The sequence below is a fragment of the Pecten maximus genome, chromosome 3 (assembly GCF_902652985.1).
Source record: "Pecten maximus chromosome 3, xPecMax1.1, whole genome shotgun sequence".
Lineage (NCBI taxonomy): Eukaryota > Metazoa > Mollusca > Bivalvia > Pectinida > Pectinidae > Pecten > Pecten maximus.
In genome coordinates, this window is record NC_047017.1 from 13,263,318 (window position 1) to 13,289,792 (window position 26,475).

General features: G+C 36.4%; 1 protein-coding gene across 5 annotated transcripts in view; it reads right to left on the reverse strand.

Moving 5' to 3' along the window:
• Nucleotides 1-16,222, reverse strand: part of LOC117323254 (TOG array regulator of axonemal microtubules protein 1-like) — a 54,663-nt gene extending 38,441 nt beyond the window's left edge. For all 5 annotated transcript variants that reach the window (XM_033878355.1, XM_033878356.1, XM_033878358.1 and 2 more), the window contains exons 1-2: nucleotides 14,131-16,222; nucleotides 1,211-1,376 (exon numbers count right to left, since the gene is read on the reverse strand). In XM_033878355.1, the coding sequence (XP_033734246.1) occupies nucleotides 1,211-1,376; nucleotides 14,131-16,029 (2,065 nt within the window). In that variant the 5' untranslated portion in view covers nucleotides 16,030-16,222. The remainder of the gene's footprint in view (nucleotides 1-1,210; nucleotides 1,377-14,130) is intronic.
• Nucleotides 16,223-26,475: the final 10,253 nt, after the last annotated feature.

A 26,475-nucleotide genomic window follows, 5' to 3' on the forward strand; every position in this document is an offset into this window, starting at 1 on the left:
GGGCCTGAATAACTGCTTGGCATTGAGTTTTCGGCTGAAAAGTTGTTTGAAGACCCGAGTCCTGTAATCTCAAAAGGAGGTCAAGGTTATTCACATGAACAAACTTAGTAGCCTTTCACCCCAGCATGCTACAGGCCTAATATCAAGTCTCTTCGGGTCAGATGATCTAAACAAGAGGCCCATGGGTCTTAACAGTCACCTGAATTTTAATATATTTTGGTAGATTTGACTCCTGTAACCTTGAATTTCAGGTCAATGTGTTCACTGCAGCATGCTACAGGCAAAATATATCACTTCTACGTGTGTTGTTCCTCCAGAAGACATTAGAAAGATTTTAGCATATATTTGAGACGGGTTGCCATAAATGAAGGTCAAGGTCATGCTTATTTATCTAAACAATTGTTATAGCCCTTTACCCCAGCATGCTATATGCACAATATCATGTTTCTAGGCTTCTTGGTTAATGAGAAGAAGTCGCTCTAAAGTTTAAGCATATTTGAACAATCTTGATAGCCCTTCACCCCAGCATGCTACAGGCCCAACATCAGGTCTCTGGGCCTCATGGTTATTGAGAATAAGTCATTTAAAAGATTTTTGCATATATTATTGCATATTATTGCCCATCACTAGTATAGACTTGAATCCAAGGCACCTAGGGATGTTACCGGTGAAATATCAAAGCCATACAATGCTTAGATCCACAGAAGAAGTTGTTAATATCAATATTGTCAAATGGACCTCTTTTGGCCATGCCCCTCGGGGGTCAGTCCCATCATATGAATAAACCTGAATCCCAGCCAACTAGGGATGTAACCTCAGAAATATCAATGTCTGATGTTTCTTAGTTCCAGAGAAGATGTTAATACCAATATTGCCAAATGGACCCCTTTTGTCCTTGACCTTCAGGCCCATGCAGGGTCAGCCCCATCATTTGTATAAATTTGAATCCAAGTTACCTTGGGATGTTTCTACTGAAATATCAATATTACCAAATCGACCCCTTTTGCCCCTTCCCCCATTATATGTGTAAATTTGAATCCCACCCTCCTTCGGATGCTAACTACCTAATTTGGATAAATTTTGATCAATGGTACAGATTAATAATTCAGTTATTGAAGGATGGACGCTGGACGCAAGATGCCACGGTATGGCATAAGCACGCCTTGGTCCTTCAGACCAGGTTTGCTAATAAAACTCATTTCAAACTTACTTGATTCCTGTTGGGCTGCTTCCTCTGCCGTATTCAGCCCGACCACTGTAATTCGCCTTTTTGGTACACGTTTCGGCATTGGTACATTGCCGTGGTTATCGTTGCCATCAACCCCCGTATCATCCACAGACCAGGATGTGTTTCGTGGTTTTGGTGGACCATCATTCTGAAATAACAATAGAAAATATCGGTCACACCATCAGTTAAATAGTATCAATAATTGCTGTTAAAATAGGAACTATACTAAGCTGCGGATGTATATTATTTGTATTACAGTGTGACTAACAAAATTTACCCACCAAGACTAAAACGGCAGGTGCCAAAGGCAACCTGACATTAAAAATAATAAAACATGGCTATGGTTTCACGTGTCGCTATATGGAAGTTTTAACAACATGCCGACAAAAGTAAGTGTCCCCTGTCCGCATTAGGGAGGTGTCCACAACATGCATGATATTTATATAGTGATTTTCATTGGGGATTCCTGGAACTGTCCAATATGGACAGATGTCTGCTATATAAGGGTTCCTGCTAGTACAGGTTTAACTGTAATTAAGTTTACTAACTCAGAAAATTACATCTCCTGATATATATAGCTATTAGTGCCAGCTGGCAAACTATGTAATGTCTTATTTGTATTATACAGCTCCAATATCGCTAGAAGTGGTTCAATATATTAAGGTGCTTTCTCAAATAACTTGTTCCTGAAAGCTTTAACAGGCACTGTTTGACAATGAATGGATTAAAAATTGTCCTATACTAGTCCACATTATGAGTCTGTACATCTCTAAGCTGAAGAGTCAATATTTAGTATCCCATATTCAATGCTGGCAATGCCCTGGTACACAGACATAAAAATTTCACTTTAACTCACACAAGAAGCTCTTTATAGGACTCAACCATACATCATGGGTAGACTTGTCTGTCTATTGGGTAAACATCTGTCAAATGGATTTCCCCATTTGAACTTCATTATTCAGTACAAGCTTTGGACTACTTTTGAAAAATTAAATCAAGTGTGCCTGTGGTCAGCCAAATAAGTTTCAGCTTCTTGTTGAATTATAGACCACAAGTTCTGCTGGAACTTGAATTGGTGATTAAAAGCATCTGAATTTTAATTATTTCACACAACTCTTACTGACTGATTATATGTATATATACATACATAAGTCTAACATGAGATTTATGATTTTATTTTCTAACATGCATATTATGAGAACTTAATTTTGTCAATATTTACTTTTAAATGCTTAATATATTAAACAATAGTATTAAATCATAATCCTGTTATTGAAAGAAATCATTATTACAAATCTCAAATAACATCCATGGCATGTACCTGTGTACAGTGTGCAATGGATTTTTTCACTTGTCAATTTTTGAATAAAGTGTGCACTATATATGGTAGATTTCCATAGTGTCTACTAGTACCTCGATCAAATACTGTGTTAGGCTGAAATTCAACTATTTTGGGCAAGTTTACCACAGAAACCGTTCATAAAATTTTACCAATTATTTTTAGAGTATGATACATAAATAACTTCCTTCATTTATATATATGCACTTATCTCATTTGCTAACAAAATTGATTTGTCAATTTGATGTGGAATGTGTACATAAACTATAATTACTATAAAAACTTGATAAGTCAAAGTCAAAAGGACCCAGCAAAATATTTGATGTTCAACCTATCCGTGTCAACTTTTTTACGGAGACATGGCATTTTACCGACCTGAGTATCTTTGGCTGCAAACTTTAAGTTACAAGGAAAATGGGTTCAGTCATCGCATAATTTGTGAAGACAAAAAAGAATGTATGAATCATTTTCTCATCATTTTGTTTTCACACAAGTACAGTAAAACTCGGATAAGTCGAAGTTGACGGGACCAAGCAAAATATTTGACTTATCTGATGTCCAAAGAAAGTTCATGGGTAAAATTATCTTTGCCATACAGATACACGATTTACACACTAAGTTGTACACATTACAGCATAATATTCTTCGAAAACGATACATTTATAATCTTATAATGTATGTATTGTACTCACATTATTAAAATCTGTTTATATTGTTTTACAATTAAACAATAAACAGTTCAAGACAAGAGATCCCAGAGGGATCTTGGCGCCCACCATTGAATAATCTATATATATATAGGTTCCATGTCAGATTGATCTCTCTCTATTTTTCCCTTCTTCTTACTAATCTGTGTAAATTGAGAAACATCCCGACCAGTACTTTTCTAACAAGGGGAACTTACATATGAAATTTTTGAGATTTCGTCTCAGGTGACCTAAAAAGTTGAACAGACTATGGGCAGGTGAGCGGATTCAGATTATGATGATAAACTGACAGATTTTCATCTGAAAAGAACAATATCTAACTAAACTAATTCACCAAAAGCTCCTTATTGTGATGAATAACTGTACATCCCCAATGTACATAATATGATACCCATGTGATCATAATTGTGTCAGCACCACACAAATATTAGGAATAATAGACAGCAAATAAATAATATTAATATTGGATGTATTTGTCTCAAAAGCCTTCAAAAATATTAATACTAAACATAACATACCTAACAACACCGGCAGCATTGACATGAACATGTCAATACATTCACATATATATATATATATATATATATAGCCTTTAGAGTTAGCTGACATAGTATAGGCCTTTGAATGCTCAGATGAACCTTTGTTATCAACACACAAACGTTTTGGTACTTACGGAGCAAGCTGTGTTAACAGACACACACAAATTCGCCACACCTAGCGAGGACCAGGTGTCAAGAAAGCCCATGTTTGTTATCCTGTTTGTGTAAAATGTCTGCAGCGCTATTACATTTAAATCAAATATACAGTCATCTCAATCACACCATTACTCGAGACTTCAGTCCGACTCCTACAAAAACCTTGCAGACACCAGCAACTGAACGCATTGCACATTACCTATGTATTTGTATGTACAAACTGACAGATCCGTGATCAAATCTTACTGAATACATATATATATTATACGTCAGTCGTCTTTGATTCGAAAAAGTAAGATTGAGACGTACACCCTATCACATTTTCCCATTGAATAGAAAAGAATAGCACATAGAAAGCCAATGTACACTCTCTAAAGCAAGTCCTGTATGAAAAGTTTATTCAACCATATTTGATTTCCATACTAAGCTTCTCAAAATCCATGTCACCTTTTAGATACATATAATACAGGAGATCTATACCATGAAAGCATTACAATAAGTGAAGTCTATTTATTGAGAGTTAACACAACCTGTGCATATAACGTATCTTTAGGTATCAGAATGCACATTTATCAGCCGACTTCCATGCCAACTAAAATAATACAGGTGTCTAGATCTAGATGTGAATATTTCTCTAGATATAACATGAATAAATTACACTCAAGGAACTAGGCCAAGTTCTAACTGTGTGAGTGTAATTTTTTATTTATTAACTATTTGATCGATATTCAAATTCACTGGCCAAGTGAATTCAAGTCTGAGGACAACATTACATTTATTTTTGTTTGTATACAATAACATCACCCTTAGACTCTAGCCTATGTTGATCAAGCTGTTGTCATATGCTTGTTAATCCTCCTTAAAAACAAAATGAACAACTAAAGGTTAGACAAATATTTGATTTTCTTCCTATAAGTAAACTAAGAAACTGGTCTCTGACATCTATCCTTATCAGAACACATCTGGCATCTTCATGCAACATTTCATGAACAAGAGGCCCAATGGGCCTGTATCGCTCACCTGGCTCTACAGCAACTTTGAAGTTGATCAAGGTCATTTCTACAGATACTATGCTGATCACCTCTTTATTCAAATATCAGAGAAGGCCAGGTTTATTCATATCAATAAATTTTCTAGTCTTTGTTACAAGCATACTATTTGCCTAATATCAGGTCTCGGAGACTCTTGGTTATCGCAAAATCATTGCTTACAGATTTCAGTGAATTTTACCCCTGTGACCTAGAATGTAGGTCAAGGTCATTCATTTGAACAAACTTGGTAGCCCTTAACTCCAGCATGCCACAGGCCCAATATCAAGTCCTTGGGCCTCTTGGTTATTGAGATGAGGTCGTTTGAAGATAATAGCCGATTTGACCCATGTGACCTTGAATGAAGGTCAAGGTTATTAAATTGAACAAGGATGGGTAGTATTGCAACAGCAATACAAAGTCCCCTGCCTGAGCTAGGACTGCACCTATTTATTTTGCATTTTTATAACTACATGTTATACTGAACATGTATACCAAGTTTTGTTAAAATCGGAGTAGTCCTTTAGGAGAAGTTGTCCGGACAAGCCTCAACCAATGCGAAGCCAGCGGCCATTTTGAAAATAGATTTTTGAAAAAAAATATGTGTGATGCACAACTGCATGTTATACTGATAATGCATACCAAGTTTCGATAAAATCGGAGTAGAACTTTAGAAGGAGTTGCCCGGACAAGCCTCAACCAATGAGAAGCCGGCTGCCATTTTGAAAAATGGTTTTTCGAAAAAACTAGAACTGTCGCCAGGATGGCTGACTAATACCCCAGCAATCTGCACGAGTCAATGGTGAATTGGAACTGTTAATTAGAGGCTAACTAAGATAACCCAGTAATATAGTGACTAGTTGCCATAGCAACCATAATTTGGAGAAAATAAAGTGGCATGCACATCTACACATGGTCCTCTATATTTGTGTAAAGTTTCATTGAAATCGGCCCTTCGGTTTAGGAGCTGTCCGGACAAACTTAAAGTTATGGTTCTTATCAGAAAACCTGTTTATAGTGACCAGTTGCCAAAGCAACCATAATTTTGAAAAAAAAAGAATGTGGCATGCACATCTACACATGGTCCTCTATATTTGTGTGAAGTTTTTTTGAAATTGGCCATTTAGTTTAGGAGTTGTCCGGACAAACTTAAAGTTATGGTTCTTATCGGAAAATCTGTTTATAGTGACCAGTTGCCATAGCAACCATAATTTTGAGAAAAATAAAGTGGCATACACATCTACACATGATCATTAATATTTGTGTGAAGTTTCATTGGAATTGGCCCATCGGTTTAGGAGGAGTTGTCCCGACAAAATGCGTCTACAGACAGACAGACAGACGGACGGACAGACAGACAACCTGATTCCAGTATACCCTCTAACTTCGTTGCGGGGGTATAAAAAAAAAAAATGTGGGATGCACAACTACATGTTATACTGATAGTGTATACCAAGTTTCGTTAAGATCGGAGTAGTACTTTAGAAGGAGTTGTCCGGACAACTGTTGCGTGACAGACAGACAGACAGACGGACGGACGGACAGTAAACCTAAAGTCCCCCCGTTTTTCAAACGGCAGCGGACTAATTAACTTGGAAGCCCTTTACCCCAGCATGCTACAAGCCCAATGTCAAGTCCCTGGGCATTTTTGTTATTGAGAAGAAGTCGTTTGAATATTATAGCTTATTTGACCCATGTGACCTTGATTGAAAGTCAAGTCATTCATTTGAACAAACTCTGTGGCCCTTCACACCAGCATGCTACAGACACAATACCGAGTCACTAGGCCTCTTGGTTTTTGAAAAGATGTTGTTTAAAGGTTTATCAATGATTGTACAATCATGAAAATTATGAAAATGGTGTACCACCTGAACCGGGAGAGCTATCAAAATACCGGAGGTACCAAAATCATCAGAATGCCATACTGCATTGATGTATGTAAAAAATTACAAAAATGAAAAAGTTGAAAATTTGGTGACCCCAATGTTTGTAGAGAGAAAAAGTTGGACACCACCTCATTTGAGATGTAACAAAAATTCCTTGACATCAAATTCTGGATCACATTTGTAGAGAGAAAAAGTTACTCCCAGACATTATCTACAAATAATATATTACATGATCTCTGTATAACAAGGCATCGCCAACGGAACAAATCCCCTCGCGTGCTAACACATGAACTCTGACGCAAAATGGGGAGTGGGGTTATTGCAGGACATTGAAATAACATCAGTTGTCATTTGCACTGCAATAGACATGGATGGGCTTATTATCAGGCATGAAACTTGAAATGTGAATGGATAGCATACCCATTAGAACAGAAGAAATATTCAAAATTGCATACTGTGTTAACTGCAAATGATACTGAAAAACGAAAGACATCACAATCATCCAAATGACATACTGCATCTTGACTGTGACTTTAAACTTGTAATTATAAAAAAAAAGTTAGCTCCAGACATTGACTACAATAATATAATTACATGACCTCTGTATAATGAATACTTTAAGTATCTTTTTCTCAAATCAACCATAAAACACTCCACAAAAAACGGAAGAAGAATAATATGAAGAAACAGCAAAACCAATAGGTCTTTTCAAATTTAAAATACTGTAGGTGTTATTCAGGAAAACCATGATTACGCAATCATATTACAAAATGGTCGCCGTGGCTGTCGGTTTTTTTTACAAAGCTGAAAAATACACTTTGTTGACTCCCCTTCATTAACATCCTCACCATTTTCCAGCTTAATGGCACCAGAGCAACTGGAGAAGTTTGAAATGTCTTTTTCAAGATGGCTGCCATGGAGGTCATATTGGATTTTGGATCGACTCAAATAATAGCAACACTTGATCATGACCATCTCAGGATCATCTCAGGTAGCACACCACAGAATTTTACAAACGAAATCTTAGCCATCAGTATGTTTACATTCCTCCTAATATTACAATACTACCAATTATATTGCAACGCTTGATTTTGTATGATACAAGCATAACTATTTCCCGCAATCGTCTGTATTATAGACGACACTGTCAAGCTTAATTATTTTATGTTTATCTGCAACCCAGGTAATATATTTTCATAAAACATGATGTAGGGCACTTCCGACGAAACTTGATTACAGATTTCTTAAACTCGATTACAGATTTCTTACTCAATTAATTGATCAAACGTCTCAAACAAGTGATACTCGCCGAACTTGATTTATCGGAACATCACTACTGTAAGGTAATGTCAGCATCTCGCAGTTATCTCCTTTCAAACAGTATTTTCAATTTCACCACAATATTATCAGCATAGTTAACAAGAGGCCCATGGGGCTTGTCAGTCACCTGAGTTTCAAAATATTTCAGTTAGTTTAATTGACCCTTTTTGGCCCTATCCATTAGTCAAGGGGTCGGTCTGGGCCAACATGTGCATAGCATTAACTCTTTCGCAGCCTTTACAACCCCCCTGCAGGCCCGATACCGCATACAGGCGGTCTCCTCATGCCTGTCATAAATAGCCGATCCCGCATACACGCTGCCAAACACCCTATGTTGCGTTTTCTATGATTAGTTGAAAACCAGTATTCCAAAGACACACCTCCAAAACTGTCCAATCAGAGCAGGTTTTACTGAACAGAATGGTGGGTTGTTTACCTAGTTTTGATTGGCTGAAACACACAAAGGAATGCTTTATTTACGCGGGTTTGGCCTTCACCTTTCTTCATTCATAAATGTAAACATGGCGACAGACAGCAGCACACGATTTGATAGCGACAGCTCCGGAGAAGAATTTGAGGGATATAATCGGGAAGACGTGATTAAATCTACCATTAAATACAAGCAATACTTGTCTAAGTTACGGGAATATGACGAATCAGACTTAGATATTAGTTCAAGCTCCGACGAATGGGACGATTCCGAGGATGAAGACGTTCCCCTCGCAACACTTCTCGAGGACAGAATACCGCCCGCTAGATTGACGAGACAACCAAAATTTTTTCCATAATTACTGCCCGAAATTGAAGACAAAGTTGAACAAGAAAACGATGAATATTGACCGTGAATTTCGCCACACCCGTCGTAAATGAATTCACGGGAAATCCTGGCCCCGTAACTGTCTTATTTGCCGACAAAACTGAGATGGAATTTTTCAAGGCTAACCAAAACAACGGCCTTTTTTAAGGCCACCCAACTTACCCAAAATGTGTCCAATCATATCTCGAAATACGCATTTTCAATTAATGAAATAAAGATAATAAAAAAGAAGTAATGTATAAACTAATTAAAAGAAAACCTACAGTACTAGTATCGACAAGTGTATATGTGTACAACATATTTGTGTGTTGAAAAATTCATGTACATAAATAGAAATACCTATCACCTGTGTCCTATAAATCTTGTTGGATTTTACTTGAACAAAGGTTATTTTGTAAGTAAGTATGCTGTTTGAATTGTCATATTTAGTTTTACTCAAATCATGATGAATATTGCACACTATTATTCATTTATTGTCTTAAATCTCTTACTATTGAAGTTAATGCTCAAAATATGAAGATGTTTTCTCTTTTTCTTTATTAATCTAAACTTACTTATGATCAATCAATTTTAAAAAAGAAAACACAAACACAAAATATTATTTTCCTTCTTTTTTTCTTCTTCTTGCTGTTATTACCAAAAGATTGTTTAAATCACCATAAAAAGTAATTTTATATGACCACCCAACCTGTGACCACTGGTCAGTGTCAGGCTAATTAGGGCTTGGGGCACTATAGGCCCTAGCCAGTCTCAGTGGGTGCTGGGGCACTTATATTATAATTATCAGTAAACAGTGCTGGGGCTGAAAGAGTTAAGATGTCATCCCATTCTGATAATGTTAACAAAGTTAGAATGAATTCAATTAGAAATTAAACAAATGATAGTCAAAAATGTGATTTTCCTATATAAACTCTAGTATAGTTTACCCCCTCCCTAGGGGCAAACGTGAGACCCCACGGTCATTAAATTCACAATGTTGGTAAAGCACCTTAAGACCCTTCCATCTATGAAGAGTATTTGATTCTACCTTATTAGGGTCTTTGAGAAGAAGATTTTTGGAATTTCAGCCCCGCCCATCAGCCCCTGGGGGTCAGTCAGGGCCAACATGTGCATGCCATCAAAAACTTACATTTTCACTGCTCAACAGCAGCGAGAATACAAGTTTTATTTGTTTGATAAATATCTATATTACACTTGCAAAAATGCAATAAATAAGCCTATATATATACATGTGAAAAGGCATGATAAACATTGTAATAACAGGAGGGGGGGTTTTCATGATCAATTTGGCACAAGTGACTCCTGCAAATTATTCAGATTTTACTTGGGTAAGTTTATTGCCAAGAATTTTAAGTGTTTAAGTGTATTTTGGTCACCCCCGTCAACAGAATTGAATTTAAATGTTTCTCTATAGAGATCTGCTAAAACATGGGTAAGTCACTAGCCTCAGGCTGGTAGCTATAGATAAATAGTGATGCAATTTTCATTAGTTCAAGCAGAAAATTTGGCAGATCACAAATGCGGGCTTGTGGATTTTTACACCCCTGACTCACAACGATGTGCATACTGAGTCACCTTGGCTTTATGCTGGAAAAATTAATATATTTAATTTCAAATTAAGACTTTTTTGTGAAATTACCACAGGTTCAATCAACAGTGGAATTACCAATACAGGGATCACCACAATTTCAAAATGATGGGTGGAGGAAATTGTTTTGACAATTTTTTCTGAACATGTACTTTGGTGGATGTCATGCAGCAACGCGGTGCGACGTTTCTAGAAACATCATCAATTATGACATTAAGAATAGAGATTTAATTATGTTGTTTTATTTAGTTCTAAATAAATATACATTTTAATCATTTGCTCACTCTCTGCCATATATATCTTGTAAATTAAAACAAAATAACAGCTTATACCATTACTTGAAGAAACTACAAACATACATTCCTCATTTTGACAATCATCAATTTATTTTCATAAAACCATTTCAATCTCAATTCCAACTCGCTGTTCTTTAATATAACATTGAATAAAACAAACTCAAATAGCATCTTTTACTGTTAAATATGATAAACATTCACATCAAGATCATAATGCATTGTCAAGTATTTTAAGTTAAAACATTTCAATTATAAATTTAATCAATTGCACTATAATATTATCAGTGACCATATCTATTATATCTATGATACAGCATCTACAAATAAAACTAAATTGCAACTTTTACTGGACATAATATAAGAATATATAAAGTATTTAACCCTTTGCCACATGCAGGTTATAACACTTCAGCACTCTGTGCCAATAGTGCAAAGATACATTGTTGCAATGCAACATTATTGCACTGACTGAAATATACATACACCATCTCAATGGCAGTTTTTGAGAAATCAAGCTTTGTTTTGATTAATTTTTCTAAACCTAATTTTGAAAGTGAAATAGTTGTTTTAGACATTTTTAGTAAGTTACAATTATGTTCAGAATTTCTTAAATTTTAATTCTGTGCTATTTTCTTTATAAAACCAACAACACATAACCACGAAATCAGCTGTATACAAACAGAACAGAAAAATCTCAAAATATTTTGACAATGTAATTTATAATTCATTGAATTCCTGTACATGAAATGATTCAACATTAACTCCCAAATGAAACAAACTGAATTTTCAAAGTTTTCACAAGAATATTTCAACAGTTCAGGCTTAAGCCTAGAATATTTTATATCCGATGTCGCGACGAAGGAATGTGTATCCGACCATTTTGGGACAAATCTACCTTCGTTTTTCAAATGCCGGCAAGCGTAGTTATTAGTGTGTCGAGCTATGGTGGAAACTGATTCTCATTGAAGAAAAGGTAGAAATAATCAATGGGACTTGCAGTATCAACATCTAAAGTTTCTGGAAGTACTGGCCCCGTTTCCCTAACAAAATCATTTACTGTGATCGACGAAAAATCTCGGTCAACATTACCTAATGGCGGCGGTACAACTAGTCGCCGTTCGTCCTCATTTTCGGACTCGTTATCTGTTGACAGTTCATTTAGAACATCGTTAAGATCAATATCTGACTCAATGTATTCAGGTCCAAAGCCATCGAACTCTAAATTATCATCATCGTCGTCAAAAATGTCGCGCAAAATCGTAGCCACAGCCGCCATCACGCCTCGTTGTTGTCACACTTTTCTACACTCATGACTCACACTTTCTAGGTTAATTTATTCAAAAACTTTCGTATGAATGACGTGTACAAATCTGATTGGTCGATGCATTGATATCTTCTTAAAATAGTATCAGGGATTTCCAGATAGGTGTCGCTCTCAATCACGGGATATTCCATGTCTAAGTTTACCGAACCGGCATGGCGTCGAGAGGCGCTTACATTGAGATAACGTAGAGGCGTCGAGAAGCGCTTACATGGAGATAATGCAGAGGCGTCGAGAAGCGCTTACATGTGGCAAGGGGTAAAGGCGTCCAGAGGCGCTTACATGTGGCAAAGGGTTAAAGCAATGCACAAGCTACAATATAATTTCAATTAAGATATCAATTCAACACAGTCACTATAATTTTCCCCTGAAAATAGTCTTCACTATGAACAATTGAAGCCAAACACAATTTGTCTCTCCAAATGACATGAACATTCTGCTGTTGCACAGTCCCTTCTAGAAAGAAGCAGCTTTCTTGTAGTGAACACCATCATCAGAGAGTTCAAGATCCTCCGAGAGAGCCTGTTCCTGCTGGTGGTAATAAATAAATAAATATTTTTGAAAACCTTAATGAATCTTATTGTGGTTATTACCATATTATAATTATGAACTTCTTATTCCTACAAATTTGTAATAAGCAAAACAATTAAAACCATCAATAAATTTTTTAGGAAAAAAAAACAAACAACAAATTAATTATATTTTAACAAATATTTGTAAATATTCATTACATATGTACATGTTACATTGTATATACTTGAGATGCTAATCAACTTATCAATATTTGATAATAATTAAAGAAAATCAAATACATGTACCTAGATAACACTTATCAAATAATAAATACAGAGATTTAGGAGAGATTCTGAGATTATTTATATTATTGGACGTTTTGAGATCGTTTTTGGAAGGGAGATCACTCTAATAGTACTTTCTAAAAATAGCACGTGACAAGAAAACCAATGCACGAAATATTCATTAGATTATTATCATTATCTAGCAAATCAAATATAGGTTAATTTTAAGCTTACCTTTGTCATCTTCATACACAATTAACCATGCGCATTTCTGTAGCCGTGGCTTGCATGATGTATCAAAGATTTCAGTCTGTTGGCTACAGGTTTTCTATCGGTTGTCGCGATCACACGTCGTTCACATGTTGTTCCAAAAAAGGAGCTGATGCTCCTCTCTTTATGGTGACATTGCCGTGAAGTTTTCAAAAATGTATCCATGCTTCTCAAACATCGGCTTAGGTATTGATATTATCAGTCTGATTATCCGTGCTGAATATTAATTCTTGTGAAAAAAAAAACCTTATCGGACCGTCTGTTTTTCTGATGTCGACGATGGTAACATTTTCTCTGATGTCCCGATCGACTGAAACCATACAATCACATCTGTTCCCATGGTCAAAACAGAACACCTATTATTAATTATTACCATCGATATAGATGTGATCAAGAGATCAGTCGACCGTATCAAAACATAACGGTGAGGCACCTTACCGAGATCACAAATCGTCAATTAAGCCTAGTTCACCTGTAAAAACAGGGGCCATAGGTAGTGAGTATCGGACGCTATAGAAACGGGTCAGTTTTCCGCTTGAAATCGATACAAAATAGGGGTGTTAGGTAACAATTACATGTGTGGCGGATCAAATGAATTTGGTTGTGTAAGCGTGGCGGTACCCAGCTAAGGGTGGCGGGCCGCCACGTTAAAACAGGCAATGGTGATCACTGCAATACCTCTGCCTTCAAAGTGTTCAAAACCATAGTCCAACTTCTTAAACCCTGTTTCAAGTCATGAAACTATGGCAGGGGTAAATCAAGTTCAACTTATTTCAATTCAGTAAATAGACTCAGCACTTTTAGTATATTAAACACTGAAATTCTATTATAATATTACCTGTCGATGCCCTTCGTCTTCTTCCCACGGTAATTTATTTCTGCCTCTGCCAGCACTCATGAACCGTCGACTGGTTGCTGGTGTCCCTGCCTCAATAACTGCTGGAGTTGAACGTGCAGATGAAGATGTCACAGATTCCACCTCCATTGTATCAGATCGTGATATCTGGCGTGCAGACCCAGTACTGCCTACAGCCATTATCCAGTCTAGATCAGCACCAAGAGATTGAACAGGTGTTCGGGAAGAGGCTGAGGAGGGGATAGGAGTGGCATACTCAACAAGACCATCAGAATTCAATTTAGGAAGTTGACGTCTTGCAAGTCTTGCCTGAACAGCTGTCATAACCCCCTCCCCCTCAGAACTAAGTTCTACACCATCTACAGCATGCACAAGAGGTTGCAGCTTACCTAGTCCCATTGCTTGTGCAATCACAGCTAAACACTCAAGTGCAGCTTGACGAACTTGACGCTTACTATCTGTTAACACTGGGGCCACAACTTGACAAATCTTGGGCAAATCAAAATCATAACTAGGAAAAGTTAATAGTGCTGCTATGACAATGTTTAATGTTTCTTGTCTAATGCGAGAGTTCCTGTGTTGTAAATTTTCACATAATACTGCCAGTACTGGTTTTGCTTGATAACTTTGCATCATCTTGGTTGCAACCCTCATCACAGCTTGGCGAACAACTATCTTGTTATCCCCCATGCGTTTTGCTAATATGTTTGAAAGAGGCCGCAGAAACTGTTTAACATTTGTCCCCAATTTTTCCACCAGAGAATTCAGTATTTCTAAAGTGACAGTTGTTATCTTGAAATTCGAATCATCCATGAGATTGTTTAAAAAGCTAATGAAAGGCATCATGTGTGGATGAAGGTTTCCTGTCACATCACTACTTTGCAATTCTCTCACTATTGACTTCAGTTCTTCGACACCTTGTGCTCTTAGCTTGAAATTCTCTTGGTCATTTATCAATTTCATAACATGACTAGGAATAATTCCAAACTCATATGTTTCGTAAATTTGCTGTCGCACAATATTTGGTTGATTTCCATTGTCTGGTTTTGAAGGTTTTGAAAATGCATGTTGCTTGGAGTTTCTTGGAGTAGGAGCTTGGGACAGAATCGGATCTGAATCAATGTCCATTCCTGTCAATTGACAATAGTACCGTTTCAGAGGTGTTGACAGTTTTTGTATGTAAATCACAAACTCTTTCTCCCCAACTAGATTCTTTATCTTTTCCATAGTCATTAATGCACAATCCCTGAGGTTATCTCCAACAGTTGCATTATCAAGCAACTTTTTTGCCAGAGATTGGGTAATGTCATAGAAGTTTTCACGTTTAAAGTCTGGTGTGAAAAGCATGGGTAATGCCACCACAGTTTCTTTAATCACCCTTGGATCTGTGTTTTCTAACCCATGTTGAACAATTGCTCGTAGAAGGCCTTGCACTTTATTGGTGTGTTTCATATAAACATGCAGAGTCTGAATAACAGCTCGTCTGACAGTTATCTTACTCTCCCCAATGTTTGGTATAAGTTTTCCCAATATGCGTGACATGCAACTGTCCAAGTCATCTCCGAACTGGGGAATGACTTCATTAATAAGCTGTATACACTTAAGTCTAACGTCCCAATTTGAGTCCGAAAGGGCCAAGGAAAGGCCGTTGAATATGGCAAGAGTGTCAGTGTACGGTAAACGTCCCCCATTTCTCCTAACGGTAATTAACAACTGTTCCAAAATCTCAACACGTCTATTGAAGCTCTCATCACTTAGCTGATCGAGAACCTCATTTTGTTCCATATTCCACAGCCCCGGCGTATTTGTATCTAGGTACGATGCATTAAATTCATGGACTGAAAACTTGGCTACATGAACCTTGGCTACTTTACCAGCCATCTAATCTAGGGACATGAATAAAATCGAATAACAAAAATGTGACCCGGTTCTTTTCCAAGTCAAACCTCAAGTTAGTGTAATCCTTCGTCTGCATGACATACACTTCATCGGTCACTACATCGCTTAAGGCTCACATGTATCCATAAATATCACATTACTGTTCCGCCATTGTCGGGCTGTCAAAGATGGCGAACTTCACCACAACAACACAAACTATGGTGGTCACATGACACTCGATAAGACACCCGTATGTTGAATAAAGTTCCGTAAATTTATTTAGTGTGGAACGAAAACAACTAACCTAATTATTGCCACATGGATTTTGTATCATGTGTATAATATGATAGACGTGTACTATATTGTCATATAACGTATCACTTTATTTGTTTATATAGCAATTCAAGGACACAACATTCCTGGAATATTGTTCTCGATTGATCACAACCAATTAATAAAACGAAACGAATCTATGTGTGTACAGTGGCCACCAGTCGGTGGACGATTCATGTCGGAATGTTATCACTGACTTTACAAATTGGTTTCATAAATTATATAGAGTAAAGATATAAATGTATATCAGCATTGATTTTAATAAATATAGCATCATATTGTCAATGTTGCTTTCCAAATTTGATTAAGATACCGTAAATAATTAATTTTATTGATAAACAAGATGCTAACAGCCGTATAACTTGTACGTATGTAATGATGAACACGTACGGCATACATGTCTGGCGAACAATTAGGCACTGACATTGACTTATTGGCATGATGGATGATAATGATAATTAATTAATTGTTAATTAATAACACTTTTTTGTTGTCGTACATCTTTTACTGTTGACATCATTATATGTGTCCGAAAATTAATCAACGGTTGGTGTGATTTTTGTAATAACACGATCTTATAGTTTCTTTATGTACTGTAAGATATTAATTATTAATTAAAACCAGAGATTTATATGATTAAAGAGTTCGTATATAGATGTCGATATATATTTTCAAACCCCCTGATTTATGAGGAAGACAAAAGTATTGGGGTTATTACATCAAATAATTTTAATTGTAAATCAATTGGTAAAAAAATATTTCTTATCTTTCTATATATAAGACATACGTTGGTATTTTAGCTTGCTCCATAAGTTTTTTCCTGACTTGACAGAAACTACCATTGTAATGAAACAGTAGTCCTAGAATTAATAGTTGTCCTGTTACTAATTCTTCACCAAATAAGGTAAAACGTACATTTTGAGCGTTATCTTTTTTTCAAATATAACCATTTTCTTTTTTTAATATCAACTTTGAGATTCCATGTCTTACAATACATTTCAAATTCATTCAATGCTTTCTGTAGACCTTCAGCTGATTCTGATATTACCACAGTATCGTCTGCATAAAGTAAAATACATAATTTAACAAATATACCCATGCGTTCTTGAAATCAATTATTGTTCAACATTATTCAGTGCATTAAAAATTCTTCTAATTCATTCAGATCTATAGAAAATAAAAATGGAAAGAGAATTTTCCCTTGTTTTACCCCGACATGACAGCTGAATAAGTCAGCTGTCATACCATTATTACTTTTAACACACGATTTAGTGTTAGTATATAAGTTAATTATGAAAATAGATATTTTCCCAGATATATAACTTTTTGATAGTTTCTTCCACAACCCAACCCTCCACACAGTATGAACAGAACAATATCTTATGATTTGAGAAGTATATATTAAAAGTGTTTGGAATATCAAAATATTTTCAGCTGTAGAATAACCTTGTCTGCAATCAGCTTGACCCCCCCCCCCCCCCCCCCCCCAAATTCATGGATCCGCGCCTGGATGCTGTAATAAGATTAAGAATTTTCGAGTTGACTTTTTTTTTGGAGATCGTTTTCACGACTCCAATAGTCCATGATTCCGGTACACACCAAGAGTTTAGCATGATATTAAAAACATACATGTATATGGGTAAACTTAAAGACTGTGTAGTGCTGATATACTCATTTATACTGTCAATACCAGGGGCTTTGTTATAACTTAGGTTTCTTATAACCTCTCTAATTTCATCTTCAGTTATATTGCAATTCAATATATTTTATCAAACATTGTATCATTGGTATCGGGGATAATAAATTTATCCTTATCTCTGTCGTCATCGGGGTTGTTCAGCTTTTTAAAATACCCATACAACTCGTTCAACGTTATTTTGGTGTCAATTTGATCATTTTTAGACTTATTAAATTTATTTTAAACATTCCAAAACTCTTTAGGGTTTGTTTTTGACATTGATCTTATTTCATTTTCGATTTGGTGTTTATATTTGTTATAGCTCTTCTTGAGAACTTGTTGATATCCTCTAGCGACTCTACTCATTTCAACTCTATTTGTATTGGTTCTGTTAGTTTCTACTACGGCACTCAGTCGTAAACTTAGCCCGAGTTTTCTCTGGCCCTGTCACCATGTACATTTCTCTGGCCCTGTCACCATGTACATTTCTCTGGCCCTGTCACCATGTACATTTCTCTGGCCCTATCACCATGTACATTTCTCTGGCCCTGTCACCATGTACATTTCTCTGGCCCTGTCACCATGTACATTTCTCTGGCCCTGTCACCATGTACATTTCTCTGGCCCTGTCACCATGTCTGGTGTACATGATGACAGGACCAGAGAAAACTCGGGCTATCGTAAACCATGGCTTATGATTAACAGTTTTACATTTATGTGTTTTATGATTTTGTTTTACACCAAATGTTTAAGTTGCTGACATACGGAATAAATCAGATATACATATGTAACATAAGCCACATCATTCATTTCTGATTTGTTAATTTTCCCTGACAAAACATTAAGGGTGTTATCTATACTATTTATTTTATCAACTTAGGTTATATACATATGTATAAATTCATTTTTCTTACCATTCTCTCAAGCTATATATTGACCTTGACCTTGACCAACTTGACCCTGATCATTATTCATATTAATAGAGTCGGCCGTATTGTACATTGTACTGTGTAGAGTAAAATCTAGCCTACAATGAACATCAGATATTGTTGGGTCACAATCCAGAATTTCAAAATGTTTTATTAGAGGGAATGCACGTGCGGATACGATTAAATAGTCGACAACACTGACGTCACTACAGGTTGCTTTGACAATATTTTTATCCTTATCAACTCTACCATTTGCAATGTACAAATTATTATTTTTACACAGTTCTAATGATTTAAAACCATGACTATTTGATCTTGAGGATCACTGGCTGAATCTCTGTGGTGGTATGTGAAAAGCAGGCAGAATTTCATAATCATGCATATAAGATTAAGAGTACTAAAGCTCCTCATTATTTACAATATCTAAGATCTACAAAGCTACTATCAGATATGTTATAATCAGGACGTTCTTCAGTCTTGGCGCTGAAGTCTACAGGCGCTTGCATAGAAAATGTGATTTTCATTTTTTTTTATAAATACAAGCAGAGACATATATACAGAGAGATAAGTAACATCGCTATTTCCCCGTACACGTAGTGGCTCCCTTTATTCGTGACCACTCAAGCATATCCCTTATCGAGAGCGCCCTGTCCCCTATCAAACACACGCGAGCACAGGTAAATCGGGCTTTGCGCATGTGTGTATCGATGTACTGGAACTTATTCGACATGTTCTGGTTAATCCGCCATTACGTCAGGCCAAAACATCGTCATTTTAAATACACACAGAAAGCACATCGTTTTATTTTGGCCACTACAAAAGTTACCACATTAACCAAAAACTATCAAACTTATGGGATATAGTCTTATTGATCATGCACATTGTTGTCATTTATCCGTATTTTCGAAAATCCATTGGGTCCTATTCGACATGTCCAAGTTTGTAATTAGCCGCCATTACGCGTACGTCAGACCAAAACATCGTCAATTTTAAACGCACACAAAAAGCACTTCGTTTTATTTTGGCCACTACAAAAGTTACCACATTAACCAAAAACTATCATACTTATGGGATATAGTCTTATTGATCATGCACATTGTTGTCATTTATCCGTATTTTCGAAAATCCATTGGGTCCTATTCGACATGTCCAAGTTTGTAATTAGCCGCCATTACGTCAGACCAAAACATCGTCAATTTTAAACGCACACAAAAAGCACATCGTTTTATTTTGGCCATAACAAAAGTTACCACATTAACCAAAAACTATCATACTTATGGGATATAGTTTTATTGATCATGAACATTGTTGCCATTTATCCGTATTTTCTAAAAATCCATTGGGTCTTATCGACATGTCCAAGTTTTGTAATTAAGCAGCCATTACGTCAGACCAAAACATCGTCAATTTTAAACGCACACAAAAAGCACATCGTTTTATCTAGGCCACTACAAAAGTTACCACATTAACCAAAAACAATCATACTTATGGAATGTGGTCTTGATTATCATGCACATTGTTGTCATTTATCCGTATTCTCGAAAACCCCATATAGGGACTTTTCGAAAATTGGAGATTCCCGCCGATCTTTCCTGCGTTGTGCTTGACTTTCATACTCAAAATACAAACACTTGGACAGCAAATTGTGATATATTTCATATTGATGACCCTTCTGCACTTTGATATTAATAAAATTAACGCACAAAATTGGATCTTGGTGATGATTTCAAATAGAAATTATCGATAATTATGTGTCTGGTTTTCAAGTTTTCTCCAATATGGCGTCTAGTGAGGACTGAACCGAGCGACCGCAAAGGATTGTGGGAAGGTCAGAGGCCACTATGTAAACACAAGGGCAAATAGAGAGCTGCCAATCTCTCTGTATATAAGTCTCTGATACAAGGTTGGCAACTCCGCCGCGAGCGAAACGGATCCCCATCTCGCTTCAATTGACTGAAAAACACATTTATTCCAACTGACACGGCACATACTATATACTACCGTCATCTAGAAACATTCATCTTTAACATACTGTGTCACTCAATACGAATTGTTACATCCAAAACACAATAATCCGTTAAAACATCGACGAATTCCTCCAACAAAACACCATTTTTCAAACTGCTCCCTCAGCCTGTCCAGATTCTTCATTTACATAAGGGTTGAAAGGTCATGCGATTATAAAATCGACTGTCACCAGGTGCACTTTTTGGGGTCATCTCGGCATACTTTATTTTACAGGTACATACAGGACGTCGTTTGCGAGATCACGGACTAATTAGATAGCATGTGTTAATGCCAGTGATGAGATCGTCCTTTCCTTTTCTTCAACTGCATCATTTCGGTAGTTGTTGAACTTCGTTTTGAAATCGAAAGATCGCATGGAACGGTGCTCAATAACTTGTTCAAGACAGGGCCGGGGCATTATAATTTTCCAGGGGGAGCACCCACGACCCCCACCCCTTATAATTTCGCACGCCCCCTAATTGAAAATCCTGTGTCCAAAATGATATCAAGTTGATTAAAATCGAAATCAAGTAAGCAAATAATAATGTTTCGAAAAATTTGAATAAAAAGGGGTTCAAAATAAAATGAAACTCATCCTCAATATTTCGATAATCACACAGTGATAAATCTATAGGCAGGTCCCGGGTCTTGTATGTACTTGTATGCTGATCCATTTCCCTTTTATCTTTTATATATATATTTTTTTAAATTTTCAAGTATAAAATGTCTAGGCCTACTGCATGAATGTGATTGCAGAATAGGCATTCTTGACTTCGTTCGCTTTTCCTGTGTACTGTCGTATACGGTGCATGGTGTAGCGAACTAGGAAATAGATAGATTGCATAAGATGTCATTAGGGACATTTAAGAGTTAAGTAGGTACGTTTTATTTAAAGACAAGTTTTATATGTGATGTGTTCAAAGTTACCTTTAGTATATACGCTATAAGTCAGCCAAATCTATTCGAGTTGCTTCCCTTAGATTAGTAGTTAATTAACCCATTTTAGGTTTACACCCTCTATCGAAGTCTATGTCAATAACCAAACGGTAGCACCTGAAAATCAGTCGTTATTAGGAAGCACACTGTCCATGGGACCAGTGGTCAGTGCCTAGGGCTGTAATTAGAAATGACGTTATAGGGGTTATAGGGTTTATAGGGCCCATATTTCAGGTTAAAGGTCAGGATTGGATTAATTAACCCTTGGGGAATATATTAATTTATTTAAAGCATTTTACGTAATAGCGGACGTAAAACCCTTTAAATAAATAAAGCAACATCACCATCACATCATCATACGCAGTTCTCCAGTAGTTTTCAGACTAAACGGACTTGAGTGCCGTTCGGATGTAAATGTGTAGCTTTAGTTTTGTTTAAATGTGTGTGAACTGTTAAATGGTAATGTAACAAAGACAACTTTTCAATCATATCTGCACCGTGTAAATTTTGAATTTCTAATGCCATCTAACACCTAATGGTCTTATTCTCCTTGAACGTTTTAAGGGTTCTCATGGAATTTATATCGAATATTTTGGTGATATTTTGCTCTCTTTTATCACTTAGAGTCTATATTTAAGCGTTCTTTTTAATAACCGATTTTAAAATATTGTACAACTTATGGTTTATAATAAGTATATTGGATATGCTATTTTGGTAAAATGTTCTACTGTAATAGCTTGGTCTTAATATTGCTTATATCATATGTTAGATATATGATAATTCAATGCTTGTAAAGTAATTATGGAATATTTAATGTAAAACTAGTTCAGAAGATACTGTCAAACCAATAGGAAATTAAAACATATTTTGATTTACAGATTTGATTACTTTCGCATTCAACTTTTTTTGTACTTAATATTAATTGCACAAGTAAATATGTTTTAATGCAAAAGAAGTGTAACTAGCTCAGTTTTCTTATCCGATACAAAATGATAAATTATACTTTATCTTTAAACCTTCAAAGATCCCCCTCCTCTCTCTGCCCACCCCTGCTGATACAGGTGTGACAAGTATAGCCTCAGGAAATCCTTCAATACACTGGCCAATTAGATATACACAGGCATGTCAATCATCTCCCCAGGTGTGAGAAATTGATCTTCAAATATGCTAGAAATTACCATCCATATCTGTGAATGTATTAGGCAGCTAAAAGAATAGGATGGAGTAATATATATAGTTGAAACATGTTGAATTTCTTTATTGTCCAGTAAAGCAAAATAAACAAAATATTTCATACAGAAAATCATAGTCAATCATATATAGTTCATAATCTTACTTAACATCAAGGTAAAGTGATAATATAAATTGGTAATGGCGTCACATTTGTATCATTAATATATAAAAGACCACATGCAACTAGAAATCATCACATTTTACTATATCCTGCACTCATTATTTCTTGCATATTGTGTAATATGTATAACCATGGATAATATATTTAATCATTATTATCGATTCTGATTATGTATTATACAAGTTCATGTAGAATTTGCAGAATGAGGATGTTGGAATTATAACACATGCGTTTTTCATTAAAATATAGAACTGTTAAATTAATATTCAACTCAGACGGCAATCGGGCCGCGAAACACGAATGAATAAGACATGATTTTAAATATTTCTCGGTCAATTAAACCCCCAATATTTTACTTTTGATATAGTTGTGCAATGAAGAACATATATTTGGGTCAATTTCCCCGAAAATAATGCCAATTTAAACCGAATTAATTCTCCGTTTCGGTAATTTTAACACCGTTTCGGCAAATTTTATACCTAAACCCCCACAAAGTACCGTTGCCAGCTCTCGGTGTTCTCCCTCATAATTCCGTCCCCCATTTTTTCGCTATTTCATGGCATTGACACAGAAAACAGACGAATAAAACATAAAGAAATATTCTTGAGGCATCGAACAAGCCATATATATCACATACGAAGTTAATACCGTATGCAAGACGTCACAAGCTCGCTGTTTTTAGCAGCGAAAACCTAAACAACGATCTTTCGTCTCCACTCGCGTCATTAATGTACCTTAGCTTGAGCAAATCGCGAACTCTTCGATTAAACCAACACCCCACAGCGAGAGATTAGTTATTGCTGAACATGCAAAAATTAATTAAAATTAGATTAGCTATCGATATCTCTCTCCGAGATCGGATCGAAAAAGTTCATGCTTGTATCTCTCGCCATATTTACGCTTCGCGCTCCCTCCGAGTGCGTCACCGCGCCCCTAATGCAAGGGGACACAAGTCCTGCGCCCTCCAAGTCCGTTAACCTTATCCACGGTGATATAGTTGTGTGTTTCACTGTTTTGACTGTGTGTTTAGCAGTTGTGTTCTCTATTATATTGAAATAAATGAGAGATCTATTTAATCGGGATTTTTATTTATTCTTTTTTTTATTTTTATTTTTCAAGATTTTTTTCATAAATACAATACATTTGAAACATATCCACACACATTCTCACACTTACACCCACATTAACTATAATCCTTACTCATGATTCAATAACATCATCATCATCGGTTCATCATCATCATCGGTTCATCATCATCATCATCATCATCATCATCATCATCATCATCATCATCATCATCACTCTCATCACCATCGATTCATCATCATCATCAAAAGAATCACACTTAATCATCATCATCATTTATCATGATATCATCATCCATACTTAAATCAATATAATTATCATTTTTTTCATCACAATAAAACATCATCGTCCTTATCATCACACAAAAAACATCATCCTCATCACCATCATTTTAAGCTAAAATCTATACAGACATCATTCTTGTCATCATCCTATTAAGAGAAATGATCCTTTTCATCGTAATTATCATCATTAACATCATCTTGCATTCATCATTCAATCACAACAATTGAGTATCATCATCATATTTACATTTTATTATCAAGTTCATTTTCATCATTATATGATGTGGAGTTAATCATAAAGAACTTTAACCACAAGCCTCACATCTACTTACATCATTTACATATTAACACACATACCATAACCTTACCTTTTATACAGAGTGAGAGAGAAGCAGACAGACGCACCATCACACAGACACACAGACAAGACAGACAGACACACACACACATAGACACAGACAGACACACCATCACACAGACAGACACACACACACACACACACACACATAGACACAGACAGACACACACATACACACAGACAGACGCACCATCACAAAGACAGACACACACATAGACACAGACAGACGCACCATCACACAGACAGACACACCCACACATAGACACAGACAGACACACACATAGACACAGACAGACGCACCATCACACAGACAGACGCACCATCACGCAGACACACAGACAAGACAGACAGACACACACACACACACACACATAGACACAGACAGACGCACCATCACACAGACAGACACACACACACATAGACACAGACAGACACACACATAGACAGACGCACCATCACACAGACAAGACAGACACACACACATAGACACAGACAGACGCACCATCACACAGACAGACAGACACACACATAGACACAGACAGACACACACATAGACAAGACAGACGCACCATCACACAGACAGACACACACACACATAGACACAGACAGACGCACACATAGACAAGACAGACGCACCATCACACAGACAGACACACACACACATAGACACAGACAGACGCACCATCACACAGACAGACACACACACACATAGACACAGACACACACATAGACACAGACACACACACACATAGACACAGACAGACGCACCATCACACAGACAGACAGACAGACAGACACACACACACACACACACACACACACACACACACACACACACACACACACACACACACACACACACATACACACATAGACACAGACAGACGCACCATCACACAGACAGACACACACACACATAGACACAGACAGACACACACATAGACACAGACAGACACACACATACACACAGACAGACGCACCATCACACAGACACATAGACAAGACAGACAGACACACGCACAGACAGACGCATACTCGGACACACCATCACACAGAGAACACACACACACACAGACAAACACGACAGAAGCATGGGAGAACATTTCTTTAAATAGTAAGAATAAAAAGTATTGGAAAGGAGCTAGAACAGGCGATGTCAGTTTTTTGGGACATAAAGCTATATATGCAAAGAGGAACTATCTCACTTTTACTGTAATTTATATATTGTTGAATCAAAAAATGATCTTTGATGACATCAATAAGCGCATTGAGATTTAAAGAGTTGCTGAGACATCTAGTTTTATAAATATAATGCTTGATAAGAATTATAATTTCGTTATCAACATTACTGCAGCACTGTGATACTATACCAAACAGGAAGGATTCTTTATTATAAGCAAACGGAATTAAAAGTGTATTAAGTAGTGCTTCAAATCTCTGTAATAGTGACTGAACCTCTTGGCATTCCCATAAGCAATGCACTA